Here is a 14,123-nt window from a genome sequence, read left to right on the forward strand (position 1 = left end):
ACTGCGCCAACACACCTGCTGGTGAACGGTGATGGCGCATGCATGCAGCAGCACGCAGGCGTATCAACAGGGGGCCAGCTAGCAGGCATGCATGTGTTGTGCATGCGCGCGTATATATATATATATATATATATATATATATATATATATATATATATATATATATAGTACGTCGTCGTAACGACGTAAACGTACGGCACGTCGGCGCTACACTAGCCATGCATGGCCGTCATTGCTGGCTGGGCGCGGAGACCAAGCCATGCATGACCGTGCGCTATCGTGTGTGTGATGCATGTGTGGTTACGTACGTGTTTCAATTTACCGGGGCGCGCCGCGCCGCAGTTCATGCAATGGATGATCGAGATGCTAATTAATTAACATGAAGTGTACGTCGTCGTCCCGTGCGCCCTTATTCGCCGCATACATTGCCGTACACTACACGTAGATACGATCGCGCGCGCGTTGCCGGGGCACGTACGTGTACGTGTATGCACAGTGACACGGCTACACGTATGACGCCCCTGCCCGTGCCCCCAGCTGCCTGCCATGCGACGTACCTAGCGGAGCGGCCGGCCGGCAGCCCAGAACGGACACAAGACCCATCGCCATGTGTCGTCGATCTTATATACTATACATGTATGACATGACGGATGTATAGATCTGGCAATATGAGTGGTACGGACTTGTTTGGTACAGCTCAACTTCACTAGTAAAACTGTTTTTTTAGAAAATAGCTTAATGAGTGACTTTCTAGATGAAGCTAAGTTGTTTTGAAAAAAGTGTTTGGCAAAATAGCTTCACCAACTAATTCATGCATAGTTGAGAGAGAGAAATGAGAGAGAAGCTACAATAAGCTACTTTTTTTCAGCTTCATCCAACTTATGTTTTTGTGAGAGGAGGGGAAAAACAGCTTCACCCATGAAGCTGTTTTGGAAATAAGTGTTTGGCAAAAAAAACAGCTCACAACAGCTCATGAAGCTGTACCAAACAGACCCTACATGTCCACGTATTTTCAGTAATGGTATATAACACCCATATTTTTAGCAATAGTTTTTTTTTTTTGTGTCTATGACGTTATAGGGTCTACACCCAATGTGCTTCCCGGCACGGCGAGCCCCACTCGCACCACTGCGACGATGGCGACACACCTCTCCACGACAGCGGCGGCGATCGAGGGCGTGCCTCCCCACGCCCGCATCGGCCATGGTAGCAGTGGCGGCGGGTTTCCATTATATTACCAATGGTGTCGAATCTGGCTCCAGTAGGCCTCTCCTCCGGTCCTCCTCCGTCCTCTGTGATCTGTATTTGTCCATCCGTAGAAAAAAAACAATATTATTTATAATCTATGATATGTGATCTGTAGTTTGTGATTGAAGAAGGCTAGAGGTTGGAGGTAGAAGAAGGATGGAGGCTGTTAGATCTCCATCCTATGGCAAAAAAAAAAAAGAAAAAAGAAATCCATGTGTTGGAACTCCATGCATGGTTGCTAGATAGACGCGTCGGCGCGGCCGTACAAGTTTTGGTCCTTGTGTGGCTGCATGCATATCTACGTACGTACATTCATTCACGTACGGACGTACCATTGCTGTATGCATGCATGCCGTCCGATCCTCTTCGTCGACTCGTTGTAACATGCAGGATTTAGCGATCGCGAGAGAGAATGAGCGATCGACGAGAGGCCACAGTAGCTAGTACGTACGTACGTGCCAATAATGCAAGTCGATCACGGTCAATCGGGTACGTACGTATACGATCCATGCTCGTCGCCGCGTGAACCGTGAAGTGTCGTCGGTTGACGTACATATATATATATATATATATATATATATATATATATATATATGCATCAATGCATGCATATGCATATGGCCGCGGCAACGGCGTTACACCTTTCTGGCCGCAACTGAGATGCATGGTCACACCCCCGTGTCGGCGTACAATGTCCCCCCGTCGACTTGGCATTCCATCCGCGCGCGTCCCTCTACTCCGTCCGTCCGTCCGATCCGTCCATCGCGCGTTGAGTTGTCATCGTCATACCGGCAGGAGCGAGAGGATAGCACGCAGGCACACGTACGTACGTAACACGGTAACAGGACCCGTCTATATATGGGGCATATAGCTAGCTAGGCTTCATTTCATTCCTCACACAGTACGTGGAATGAGATTCCTTTAACCAGCTGTGCTCCCCCCCTCCCTTTTAAATTGTACTCCCTCCATCCACTTCAATTATAAGACATTTTAGAATTTTCTAGATACATAGCTATTTGTCTTAATAACTTGAAGTTCTCTAACTTTCACCATATTTTTAAACAAATGTATTGATATCTACACTAGTCTTTTATCATCATATTTGTCTTAATAACTTTTTCACCATATTTTGTCTTCTACATTTTTTAAACTCTTTTGATGGAATGAGCACCTATAAGCTATTTGTTGGTTTCTATTTTATGTTTTGAACTCTCAAAATGAAGCTATACGAGTCTTTTGAAGTGACTTTGAAACTTCTGAATTTATATGCAATAAAGATAGTTGGCTTCATTTTCTTTAATAATGGCATTGGTAGATAATAGAGAGATGATATAAGCGTGGTTTTAATATACTATTATGTAATGGCAATGGTGGATAATTCTTTAATAGTAATGACATGTATGTAATAATAGACAAATAAGAGTATTTTTGGATTTATTGTTTATGTAATTCCAATGTCGAAAATTCCTTTAATAGTGGCATGCCTAAGCAGTAGATAACACATGTACAACATATATGTTGTTTTTGATCAAGTATTTTATTTTTCTCTATTTAGCGTGAAATTTCTTGACCTTGAGAATTAATATGGAGACTTATTTTTTTGGCCAAATACTCTGATAAAAAAGATGACCAAGGTTTTCCCCTCAAACACGAGTCGCATGTAGCACAACTCAGCTTCACCATTTAGAACAGCTTCACAAGCAGTTTTCTTGGTGAAGTTGAGTTAAATATACTGGTGAAAATTACAATTCTAACTAAAAAAACTGTATAGGCTGGCACGAGGCAGCCACACATGGTTTTGAGTGTTTTCTTTCATTTTCGTGAGAAATCCATGCATATTGATAACTAGAGAAATCAAACTTATAATTAGCACACCTCAAGCCTCACGGATGATACCCCCTATAACTGCACCTCAAAGTCACTTATGACTTAAGAGCAAAAATATTCTATTAGTATTCACTCTAGCAGATTTCGAAATGGAGATTTAAAGCCTTAACCGGATTCAAATGAAAAAAATTTCAACTACAAAGTTTTAGATCTCGTTGAGATCTACAACTTTTTTTTATCATTTTCCCATCTAAGTTCATTTGGGAAAATAAAAAAATATTAAATTTCCCTTGATCTAGCTTAAAACATAATTTTTGCGCCCGGAATAATTTTAAATGAAAAATTATCAGCTACAGAGAGCTATAGATCTTTTTTTTAGTACGACAACTTTTGTTCAGACAACTTCTCCATCCGGTATCGTTTGAAAAAACACAAAAAATTAAGTTATTTGTAGTGGCTACTTTTACATAAGAACAATGTACGTATACAAAATACATAAAATGAGCATGCCACAATTATAATATAAATAATAGTTTGATAAATTGTAAATGATCGAAAATTTTACAAAGGCCATGGGTAAGCACAACGATAGCAATGAACACAAGCAAATCAATACCTCGTCCTTCTTCTTTACTGGTGTTGCACGCTTCCTTTCGGTGCTCACCGTGGCGCTTGACCGGCTCGCAGGAACGCCCTGGCCTCCATTACCTTGCCTTGACCGCATGGTGGTGATTAATCGGTGGCAATGTGGGTAATTATCTGATAACTCCACGTGGAAGTACTAAACTCCAAAAACTGGAGTACCCTCAAGGGTACTCCAGGAAAATCGTGGAGTTGGCCTCTAGCTCCACCTTTTTTTTGAGAGCGGAGTTTTAGGAGCTGAATATGTTTGGCACTGCGGAGCTAGAAAAATGGGAGCAGAGCAGTCTCCAACACCTCTAAAACAAGTTAGATATATATATAGTATTATCTAAAAATATGCATTGTAAAAGTTTGAGAACATCAATGATATTCTCGGAATTCAAAGACTAGTAGACCACGCATAGTAGAACACGTTTTTTTTTCTTTTAAGGTCATAGGCTCTTACTCTCCTCTCCATCAAATTAGTATTAAAAAGTGTGAAAATTCATAATGCCAGGCAGAAAGAGGATACGGGCGACAGCAAGCAGCGTCGCGTCGGCGTCGACTAGTGGCGATCCCCAGCTACCGTGCTTCCGGCAGTGAGATCGATCGCTCCCCCAGTTTTGGCGACGTCTCCAAGCACAAGCTAGCAGTGCATCAATGGAGCCCTAGGTAATTAATAATGTGCCGCGCGTACGCTGCAAGATAATTAATAATGCCTACATCAAATTTCCCTTGGATGCCAAGTGTCTAAGCATGCATGCATGCATGCATAGATATATGCAGATGCAGTGCAGCACAGCCATGCGTTTTATTTGCATTAAATAGGTTGCCACATAGATTTTCTCTGATGACATAGCAGTGTATTTAAGAAGAGAGAGAAGAAATGAGTTTCATCTAGATGAAACTCTCTTAGGGCAGTCCCAATGGCATATTTACGATGGTTTCTATGTCTATTAATTGACCTGACAGCTCAGTTTTTAGCTGATGTGGCATAGGAATTAATGAAGAAAGAGATTACAAAAGGGAGAAACGATTTCTTCAGGAGGAAACGAAGTCGACGCTAGCACCGATGCACCAAGAAACCACGCAAACGGAGACTCAAGTAGTTTCGATCCGATCCAGTGCGCCGCCGTCGCTCGACGCCTACTTCGCAAGCCGCCGCTCGACACCTGCTCGTGAATCACGGCCGCTCGACAACTGCGCCGCGGATGATGGCGACTCGACGCCTATATCGTAGATGTCGTCTCCCCCGCTGCTGGATGCTCGTGTCGTAGATGTCGGGCGCTCGATGCCCGCATCACAGATGCTACCTCCCCGCGCGGCTAGATGCTCGCGAGGCAGATGGCGGCCTGCCGGCTGCTCGATGCTAGCCCCTACCTTCGTCTTTCCCATGGTTGGCTACTAGGTGTGCGTGCTTGTCTTTGTCTAACTTCGTCATGGCCACCGGCCACCGAGCGAGCGCGGGGGTAGAGCCCTTCATCGTGGCCGCTGAGTACACGCGCGTGGAGCCCTTCGTCGTGGTAACCGAGTGGACGCAGGAGTCCTCTTCTGCTCGAGGACGGGGATGTGTCGTGTGTGAGAAGTCCTGCTGGCGGACAATACAGGTAACCAGCCAAGCTTCTTCTAGATCGGTGGCGAGGATGTAAGCATGTTCACTGCATATTGATTTAATCCAAAGCGGCACAGGCTCATCCACAGACCACAAAGGATCCAGATACGGGTCCGGTGAATCATTGGTCAGATTGGTATTTGCACTCTAAACGGAAAAGCTACGTTGGAAGAACTAGTTTCTTGGTACAGAGTCCTAGACTATGGAAGGGTTTTATCTCCCAGTTTCCAAGACGTGACACAAAGAATGAAACTGAATGAAATAGAGTGTCTCAATGTACAATTTCATGTCACGGTTTCATAGGCTATCTTTAGCATTTAATTTGTATAATGTACTGTGATCAAACGTGGTTTGTGAACTATGTAGCCTTTTGTGCTTGCAAGAAAAAACTATGCAGACTTTTGCAACGTATTACAGAAAAAAGGATCTGCCTCACAGAAATCGTTGCCTACAGCTCGTTGATAATTTCAGATTCGAATCAAAGAAGAAGCAGGTGTCCTAGGCATCCAAATCATTACAGAGATATATCAAAATCACAGTCGAGGAAGCAGGAACCAAACCACTAGAACTAAGATAGTAAACTAAGATCGATAAAAGAAAAGTTCAGATAGCCTTCAGTACTTCAGATAGCCTTCAGTAGTGCAGATACTAAACTAAGATAGATAACAAAAGTTCACATAGCCTTCAGTAGTTCAGGTCACTGGAACACATTCGTTTCACATCGTTCTTTTTATCCTGTACAAACAAAAAATAGTTTCTATCAATGGTGATTACCAAAGCATGAATAAGAAGTTTTAGCATTTTTTTTATGGCTCAGTTTGTAACAGCAAGGTACATGCATATTGGTTACTTTGGGACAAGACCCCAAGTTCAGGTTCAAGCTCATTCATATGATCATATACACACACAATGCTATGTGGCTCAAAACAAAAGATAAATATAGTGATCAGATAGGTTTGCATCAGGATCAGTCATCAGATGTTTGCATCAAATTGCTAAAAAAACATCATATTACATTGGCAGGTTTGCCTCAGGATCAATCATCAGAACTATCCAAAGATCTGGTGAAAATGAGTTTTCATACACAAATATTATTGCAGCTACCTACACTAGTACACACATATCAGGTACCTGTATTCACAGTCGATAGAAATAAGCTACCTACACTAGCAGATCGAAAACCACTACTATCAGCTCCATGTTGGAGTACATTAAAATTCAGAGATGCTACAAATCACTATCAGATCGAAGAAAAAGTTACTAGCAAAGATTGAAATGGACACATACCAAAAATTTGGGGCATGCTGGTTTCCTTGTTCGGATGAAAAATTTGGGGGCAGGGCACCCAACCGTACTTCTTGCGGTGGCATAGGCGGCAATCCAACTCCTTGCGGTGGGGATGAAGCTTGGCCAGTTGGGGATGAAGCCGGCACGACGGGGGCCGGCGCAGGGGAAGATGTTGGTGCAGCCGGAGAGGGGGAAGAAGATGGACGGGCCGGCGGCGCAGATTGGAAAGCCGACGGAGGGGCTGGAGGGGCCGGCGGTGAAGGAGAGAGCGCCGTCTTCATTCCCAGGCGACTGCGTCCGCGCCCTTTCTCTCCTTTGCCTCGCCGCCCCAAGCTAGCGCCGGAATCCATGGCGCTGGATCTAGAAGCCGCTGGCGGGGAAGATGAAGGCGGCGCGCATGATTGGGAACGCGAAGAAGGCGCGCATGGGAAGGAGATGAAGCCGCGGGCAGGGCGGGGAAAGCAGAAATCGCGCGCATGGCGGGAGGAATCGCGCGCGCGCGGCAGTGGGAAGGATTGGATCTTCGCGCGTGGAGCACGGGATCGGTGATGAAACTCTCCTCCCCTCAATGCGGGTGTCGTACAGTTACCGAGAGGTTGGAAACAGAGCTTGCGAGTGTCGTGGCCATGAAACGAATTTGTTCTCTCTCCTCACCATTTCATGCAAAAACTCTGATGTGTCACCCTAATTAATGTGCATGACACTCCCATGACACTCCCATTGAGACTGGCCTTAGCACGATTACCAACTCTCTATGAGTCTTGGAATTAAACGTCTATAAAACTATGAAATGAAACTCTTCATTGAGAGTGGATGTTTCATCCAAGTTTCATTTCATTTCACGTGACATTAGAAACAACGGCATAAAACAACTACCCTTACTAAACGTCGCTGTCTCCAGCTAGGCTAGCAATTGCAAGCCGATTCTGGACACGAGTGTTATGTTAGCTCATAAAGCTCCATGAATTAAAACCGTTCGCAGTTCCACGGTGAAAATGCAATTCGCGTAAGAACTATGATTGTTTGTTGATTTATTGTGAGTTGTTGAAGATTTGACAAATAATCTCAAGCTAATAAGCTAGCATAGCCTATGCATTCTTCCTGTTATTCTCTCTCTTCATGAGAAAAAGTCTGCATTTCGAATTTTCGATTGATTCATCGTGCCACACTCCATCGAACCTTTTGACAGTCGGATCCCCAAAAAGCTACTCCAAGCTGTATATCCATAATTAGGTCGACAGAAACGGGGGACCAAACACATAATTATCATTGTAGAAGAGGCAAGTGGAAACAACTAAAACGTGGTCTTTTGAACAAGTACCTTCTTTAATGAATTTATTTATTGATTGATTGATGAGAGGCAGGGGAGAAATTGATTTGACTCGGGCCCGCCACTTGAGTGAATGAATGATGGGCTGGGCTTTCTGGTAGGCAGCCAGCCTACTGTACTCTACTTTGTTGGGCTGCATGCGCCCCCGGCCCACGTATCCTTTCATGGCTTCTTTTTTTCTCTCGCGCTCTCATCTCGGTTTCGGTTTCTTGTGTGGTTGTTTTTTTTTAAAAAAACAGATATTTATTGTGTGGTTGTTTGTGATGATAAATCTCATCTGACAAGTCGCTATGCCACACCATCCGGGATCATGATCACTGTACTACTGCAATGCATTGCTTCCCCTTTTTGTGTTAATTACATGGATAGCGATACCGCCATTTTGAGTCAGCTACGTACAAAACATGCATGTTCCTTAGCTCCCTCTTGCCTTGCCTCCAAGGTCACCCTAGCACTAAACTAGGTATGGCGTCTCAAATATGCATGGCATAGCAACTAGCAAACCAATCAAATTCAAAACCTCTCTTTAGTTTTAACAAACCAATCAAATTCAAAACCTCTTTAGTTTTAGCAAACCAATCAAATTTGGGTGTTTCAATTTCCCTTCTATTACTAGATTGAAAAAAAACATTAAGTTAGGACGTGCTTGGCTGTGGGCAAACTTATGATACAGATGGATTTTGAGGGGAGCATACATATGCTAGCTGAACAGACATGAGACATACACAGATAGATACACGAACGAATTGAACCTATATATACACTAGCTTTGATCTGATTTTTTATGGGCAAGGGCAATAAACAGGATCATGCACATGCATGCAAATGGCACGCAATGGATTTCGCCATTTCACAGGTAATTATGCGGGGACCGGGGGGATGATGCAGATGGAAAAAGGCGGATCGGAGTCGGAGCAGTGGCGGAGCTTCCCATTAGGCACACTGGGGCAGCTGCCCCACCTACTGTCAGTGTGGCTCCCTACTCCTAACTTCTCCTTTCCAATCTGCTGTGTGCAGCGCTGTTTCCTAACTCTGGCACAAGCACGAAGACTAAAAGGACGTGAAGTGAGGGCTACGAGCCTCCTACGCCCTCGGCCATGGCCCAAACCCAATAAATGGATAACTCCCAAGTGAAAGTCTCAACAGGTAATACCAACAGTATCAAAATGTATGAACGTCTATTTGAGCAAGAGCAACACACCAAAAAATGAATACTTGTGTTTTTTATATCCTGTTTTGTTCTTCATCTTGTGGAGAAATTCTTTCGGCTTGTGGAAATAAACCTCAATGCACAAAGTTACAGAAATGGATTGCAGGTGACCATTTATTAGGCACTTAAAATCTCATTTGTGTGACATCAATAAAAATATGACTACGATCACATGTGTCGGCGCCCCACCTAAAATTTTGTGTGAGCTCCGCCACTGAGTCGGAGGATGGTTTTGTAGGTCGGGATGTGGAGAGGAGAGGGTCCCTCGCCACACTCCACTCCACTCCACTCGCCTCGCCTCTCTCTGATTGCCCCTTCCCTTCCTTGTAATCATAAATTCATACATAATGTGCGGTACGATGAAGAACACAACGAACAGAGACTTCGGGGGGATCGATCGAGTTGGATACTTGGATGTGAATGCAAATCAACGCATGGACCATTCATTTAGGTCATACCAGGAAATTAAGGAAGCATTCGGTTTGCAATGCAAGCCGACCGCCTGGCTCAATTGCTGTATGTTTCTGCATTTCGTCCCTTCTCTGCATTGTTGTATGCATGCAATTCTTGCTCCTTCAGTAGCTAGACGACCAACCCCTACTCCTGTCTGTCTGTCTAGGTATCACTGCTTCATCAGTTCCACAACTGAAAAGCATGCAACAGGCAAATCATATGGGCTCCATGGATTGGATTTGGATCCTAGCTTGCAATGATGGCAGAGAAAGTTTTTTTAGCCTACTCCTCTAAATCTCGGTGCCTTCCATTTATTTGTTTGTGCTGCTGCCGCCTGCAGCCTGCATATGCTTTTTCAGTTTTTTTTTTGAAAGACCTTTTGGAGTTCATCGCCCTTGCTCAGCGGGCATGCATGGCGTTGCAATTGGACTTTTGTCTCCCTGTGACTCTGATGAGGCGTCGTCCTACGACTGAAACTTGAAACTCGTAGACTTGGGCAGTGGTACTGTGGCAGCATATATACTTATGTGCGTACCAGCAACCCCAAGCAAATGCATTGCCAGGCCGGCCGGCCACCACTGCACACACTGCCCTGTGCTGGCCCTGCAAGAAGTTGGAGTTGGAGCAAGCAATAGTGTGCTCTATAGTGTCGGAGCTAGCACACATCTGTGTGTCCAATAATGCAGCACCATATACAATTGCTATACTCATATAGTAGGAGTATATATAGGAGTATAGAAGAATACCCCATCGACATTATCACCCCAACCCCCAAACAAGAATATGTCGTCCACACAGACCACACTTACAAACTATATATACATATATGGATACTCTCCATTCCTAAATAATTATCATTGTTGATGTGTGTGTCGCATGTATGACTTAATTTATAGAAAATATGTGTAATATTTGTATCTCTAAATAAATTTATTAAAAGACTAGATTGAATTTTTTTTCCAACAATACTAATTGTGTAATATAAATATTAATATTTTTAAATATATATTTAATCAAAGCTATTTTTGAGAAGCACAAACAATAGATATTGGGACAGAGGAAGTATGCATGTATATATATATATATATATATATATATATATTAAACAGAGATTGTAACACATGTTGATAGCGATGAACCCGGGAGTTGCCACACCGTACCACACCAGCATGCGTACGGCCGCATGCATCTTTGCTGGTTGAGGTTGAGCAGCAGCAGCCAGCATACAACTCATGTCTCTTCACAAACAAATTAATTAAAACTACTCGACACGCATGCTTGGGTTCGGATTGGTTGCTCCAGATCCAATACAATACAAACAGCTGGTCAATTGCCTATCTCCCACAATTCAGGGGGTCGGCTAGCTAGGACTAGACCTGCCGGCCGGAGAGAATAATCCTCATATTATATCATATCATCAATTCATCATCATGGATCATGCCATGTGTGTGTGTTTTTGTATCCCTGTCAGTTTCGTAGCTACCAAACGACCGACCACTAGAGCAAGTATTATGGTGGGCTGTAAACTGGCTAAACGATGATGTGGAGGAGAGAATGAAGGAGAGAGAGGAGAAGCAGGCTGTAAGCTTACAGCCAGCTTAGACACAAAAACCAAGAAACTTTGTGAGAGAGATAAGTGGGCCATATATTAATAGTGAATAGCTAACTATTGTATGGGTAGGCTGCAAGAAGGCTGTAAGGAACCTTACAGCCAGCAAGTGAACTGTATTATTAAACTTGCTCTAACTAGGAAAGCATGCATGTGCGGATAAACTAAGCTAGTTAAGCACATGCACACTGTCTTGTTGATGCGCTTTGACCAATAATGTGCCGGCAGCTAGCTGGCGATTGTCTCGGGAACGGGAGCACACATGATTGGCTTAGCTTAGCTTTGGTAATACTCGTATATACAGCTTCCTTAAGTTCACCAGGAAATGAACAATGGCTTGGTAACTATCTACTCCGATCCGTAGTATCTACGGACTGTCGTTAGCTCAAAACTGAATCCTGTATAGCTTTCCATTCAGGTTCACAATTGCTGTGGGAATTTAAGGCCCTGTTTAGTTTCCCACCCAAAATTTTTTCATCCATCTCATCGAATCTTTGGACACATACATGAAACATTAAATGTAGATAAAAAATAAACTAATTACACAGTTTAGTTGAAAATAGCGAGACGAATCTTTTAAGCCTAGTTACTCCATAATTAGCCTTAAGTGCTACAGTAACCCACATGTGCTAATGATAGATTAATTATGCTTAATAGATCTGTCTTGCAGTTTCTTGACGAGCTATGTAATTTGTTTTTTTATTAGTTTCTAAAAATCCATCCCGACATCTTTCTGACACATCTGATATGACATCCAAAAAATTTTCATCTCTAATCTAAACAAGCCCTAAGGCGATTCAGGTCGAGCCAAGGGCGGTTCTAGAGTAGTAGCATGGGGGACAGCTGTCCCCCCAAATTTTTTTGAAAAACATTTAATATGTATACTCTTTAATAATATATACATGTATAATACATTGTTATACATAATTGCTAGTCTACTCAGCTTATATAACAACCTTAACACTCTATATTCACAACTATTTTATCACCGTTTAGTGATCTAATTATGTTATATTCATATCGATGAACTATATCGTTTTCGTTCGTATCCCCATGATTAAAATCCTAGATCCGCCACTCGGTTGAGCTGCTGGTAGATTGCCGCTGAGCTACGCGGTTCAGTACGTACCTGGTAGGTAGGCAGGCAGGCAGGCCGGAGACAAAGGCAAGCTACGCGGTTCAGGGCCTGTTTGGAACGGAGGAATCAAAAACAAAGGAATGGGAAAAAAATACAGGAATAGAATAGATGTGTAATGGTAAAATAGAGGAAAAGAAAACTGCAGGAAATGATAGATAGAGGTGTTTGGAACACAGGATTCGTAACACAAGAATCTTAAAATATATGTGATTATAAGTGTCATTATTAGTGCTAAACGATGGGGCCCAATAAAAAAATCCAGCCGCCTTCTCTCTCCTTTATATCCTTTCCTAGAAACAAGGCTCCGAGCGGATGCGACCAGGTGCTGAGGCAAAGGGACGGTGCAGCGGGGTGCTGGCGGCGCGGTGAAGCGTTCAAGCGCGAGCGGCGCAGGGCCTGGTGCAGCGAGGCCTAGAGCAGCATGAGCGAGCCAAACATCAGCGAGAACTGGAGTGGTGCAGCGGGGCGGCACCGCAGGCAAGCACTCCTCCACGCTCCACGCGAACGCGCGCTCTCTCTCTCTCTCTCTAGCGCGCGCGAGAGCGCCTCGGTCTTGCGCGAAAACTTTGGCCAAGAGTGGATGTTAAAATTCTTGTGTTTTGACGAGTGAAGGAAACCTTTCCAGAGGAATGGAAAGTTTCATTCCTTCGTTCCAAACGGTAGGTGACGTCAGCAAAATACAGGTTTGGCAATCCTTTAAAATTTCTGTAAAAATACTTCATTCCAAACAGGCCCTCAGTACCTGGTAGGTAGGTACCATGCTCACTACCCCATGCATGCATGCACCAGCTCGACCGATGGACCTATACTTTGACACACATTTGTACCTATAATTAGATAATGACATGGACATATATATCAAAAGCAGGTGAATTGTACCCAAAATCATTACTCGAATATAAGAATAAGCTCACCTTATAGTGAATGCTCATATCCGAAGGTATCATGTCCTCATCACTTGGAGAGCACAATAGGCAGTTAGTAGCATGGAATCTTAAGTTTTGTCAAACTTAAGATGCATTCAAAGTGTTTTGGTAACATAAATTTTGTCATTAGATGATATAAGCTTAAGATGATATCATTAGATTATTGAAAGACACAAATAGGTATAACTACATTTATGATATCAGTATACCTAATTGATATCATAATTTTGTATATTTTTTATAATTTTAATCAAACTTAAGATGCTTTGACTTAAAAAGTTAGAGTATCTTATAATTTGGAACCGCATTCGCTCTCTTCCTCGCTCCCCCGCTCGAGCTGAGAGACGAGATAGGCCGGTTTTTGTTTATTTACTACTGCTTTGTTGGTTCCCACGCACTGCCAACAACAGCCCAACACCCGGTGATGACGCAACACAAACACAACAGGGCCCGGTCGGAGTTCGAGGCAGGAAAACAAGGATGCAGATGCAGTACACGACAGTGATGTACGTAAATGCTATAGATCAGTGGGTATTTAACTTCCATTCGGCATATAAAAAAACTAGAACACATGGATCTAGAGAGAAAGAAGAGAGAGAGAGGTACAGACCATCGGAGGGTTTGGCGGTGGTGAAGGCCATGTCATCGGTGGCATGGGGTGTTGGTGAAGTTCGGTAGGCGGCGCTTCCCGTTGCTGGTGGTGCCTCGGTAGGGTTAGTTGGTGGGATGTGTGGTGTCGATCAACAGTGAATCTCTCGTGGCGTGTGCCTATAGCCCCCACTCTTACTTATGACACTATGCGACGAGATTTAGGTCTTGTTTAGTTCACTCTAAAATCCAAAAAAATTTCAAGATTTTTCGT

General features: G+C 43.5%; 1 protein-coding gene and 1 long non-coding RNA gene across 2 annotated transcripts; both read right to left on the reverse strand.

The window, feature by feature from the left end:
- LOC110433289 lies at positions 943–3,866 on the reverse strand. The gene is made up of 2 exons (XM_021455086.1): positions 3,692–3,866; positions 943–1,299 (listed from the first exon to the last, which is right to left on the reverse strand). The coding sequence occupies exons 1-2, from the start codon at positions 3,797–3,799 to the stop codon at positions 1,084–1,086; spliced, it is 324 nt and encodes a 107-aa protein (XP_021310761.1). The 5' UTR covers positions 3,800–3,866; the 3' UTR covers positions 943–1,083.
- On the reverse strand, positions 5,699–7,276 carry LOC110433514. Its single transcript, XR_002450966.1, has 2 exons — positions 6,596–7,276; positions 5,699–6,043 (listed from the first exon to the last, which is right to left on the reverse strand). It is a non-coding gene; the product is annotated as an uncharacterized LOC110433514 (long non-coding RNA).

This window comes from Sorghum bicolor, chromosome 3 (genome assembly GCF_000003195.3).
Source record: "Sorghum bicolor cultivar BTx623 chromosome 3, Sorghum_bicolor_NCBIv3, whole genome shotgun sequence".
NCBI classification, from domain to species: domain Eukaryota; kingdom Viridiplantae; phylum Streptophyta; class Magnoliopsida; order Poales; family Poaceae; genus Sorghum; species Sorghum bicolor.

What these genes read in the sequence shown, in the direction of transcription:
- LOC110433289 (XM_021455086.1), bottom strand. Translation starts at nt 3,799, where the DNA reads ATGCGGTCAAGGCAAGGTAATGGAGGCCAGGGCGTTCCTGCGAGCCGG. An exon ending in CAGTAAAGAAGAAGGACGAG is followed by an intron (nt 1,300 to 3,691) that starts GTATTGATTTGC and finishes GGACAAATACAG; the next exon opens with ATCACAGAGGACGGAGGAGG.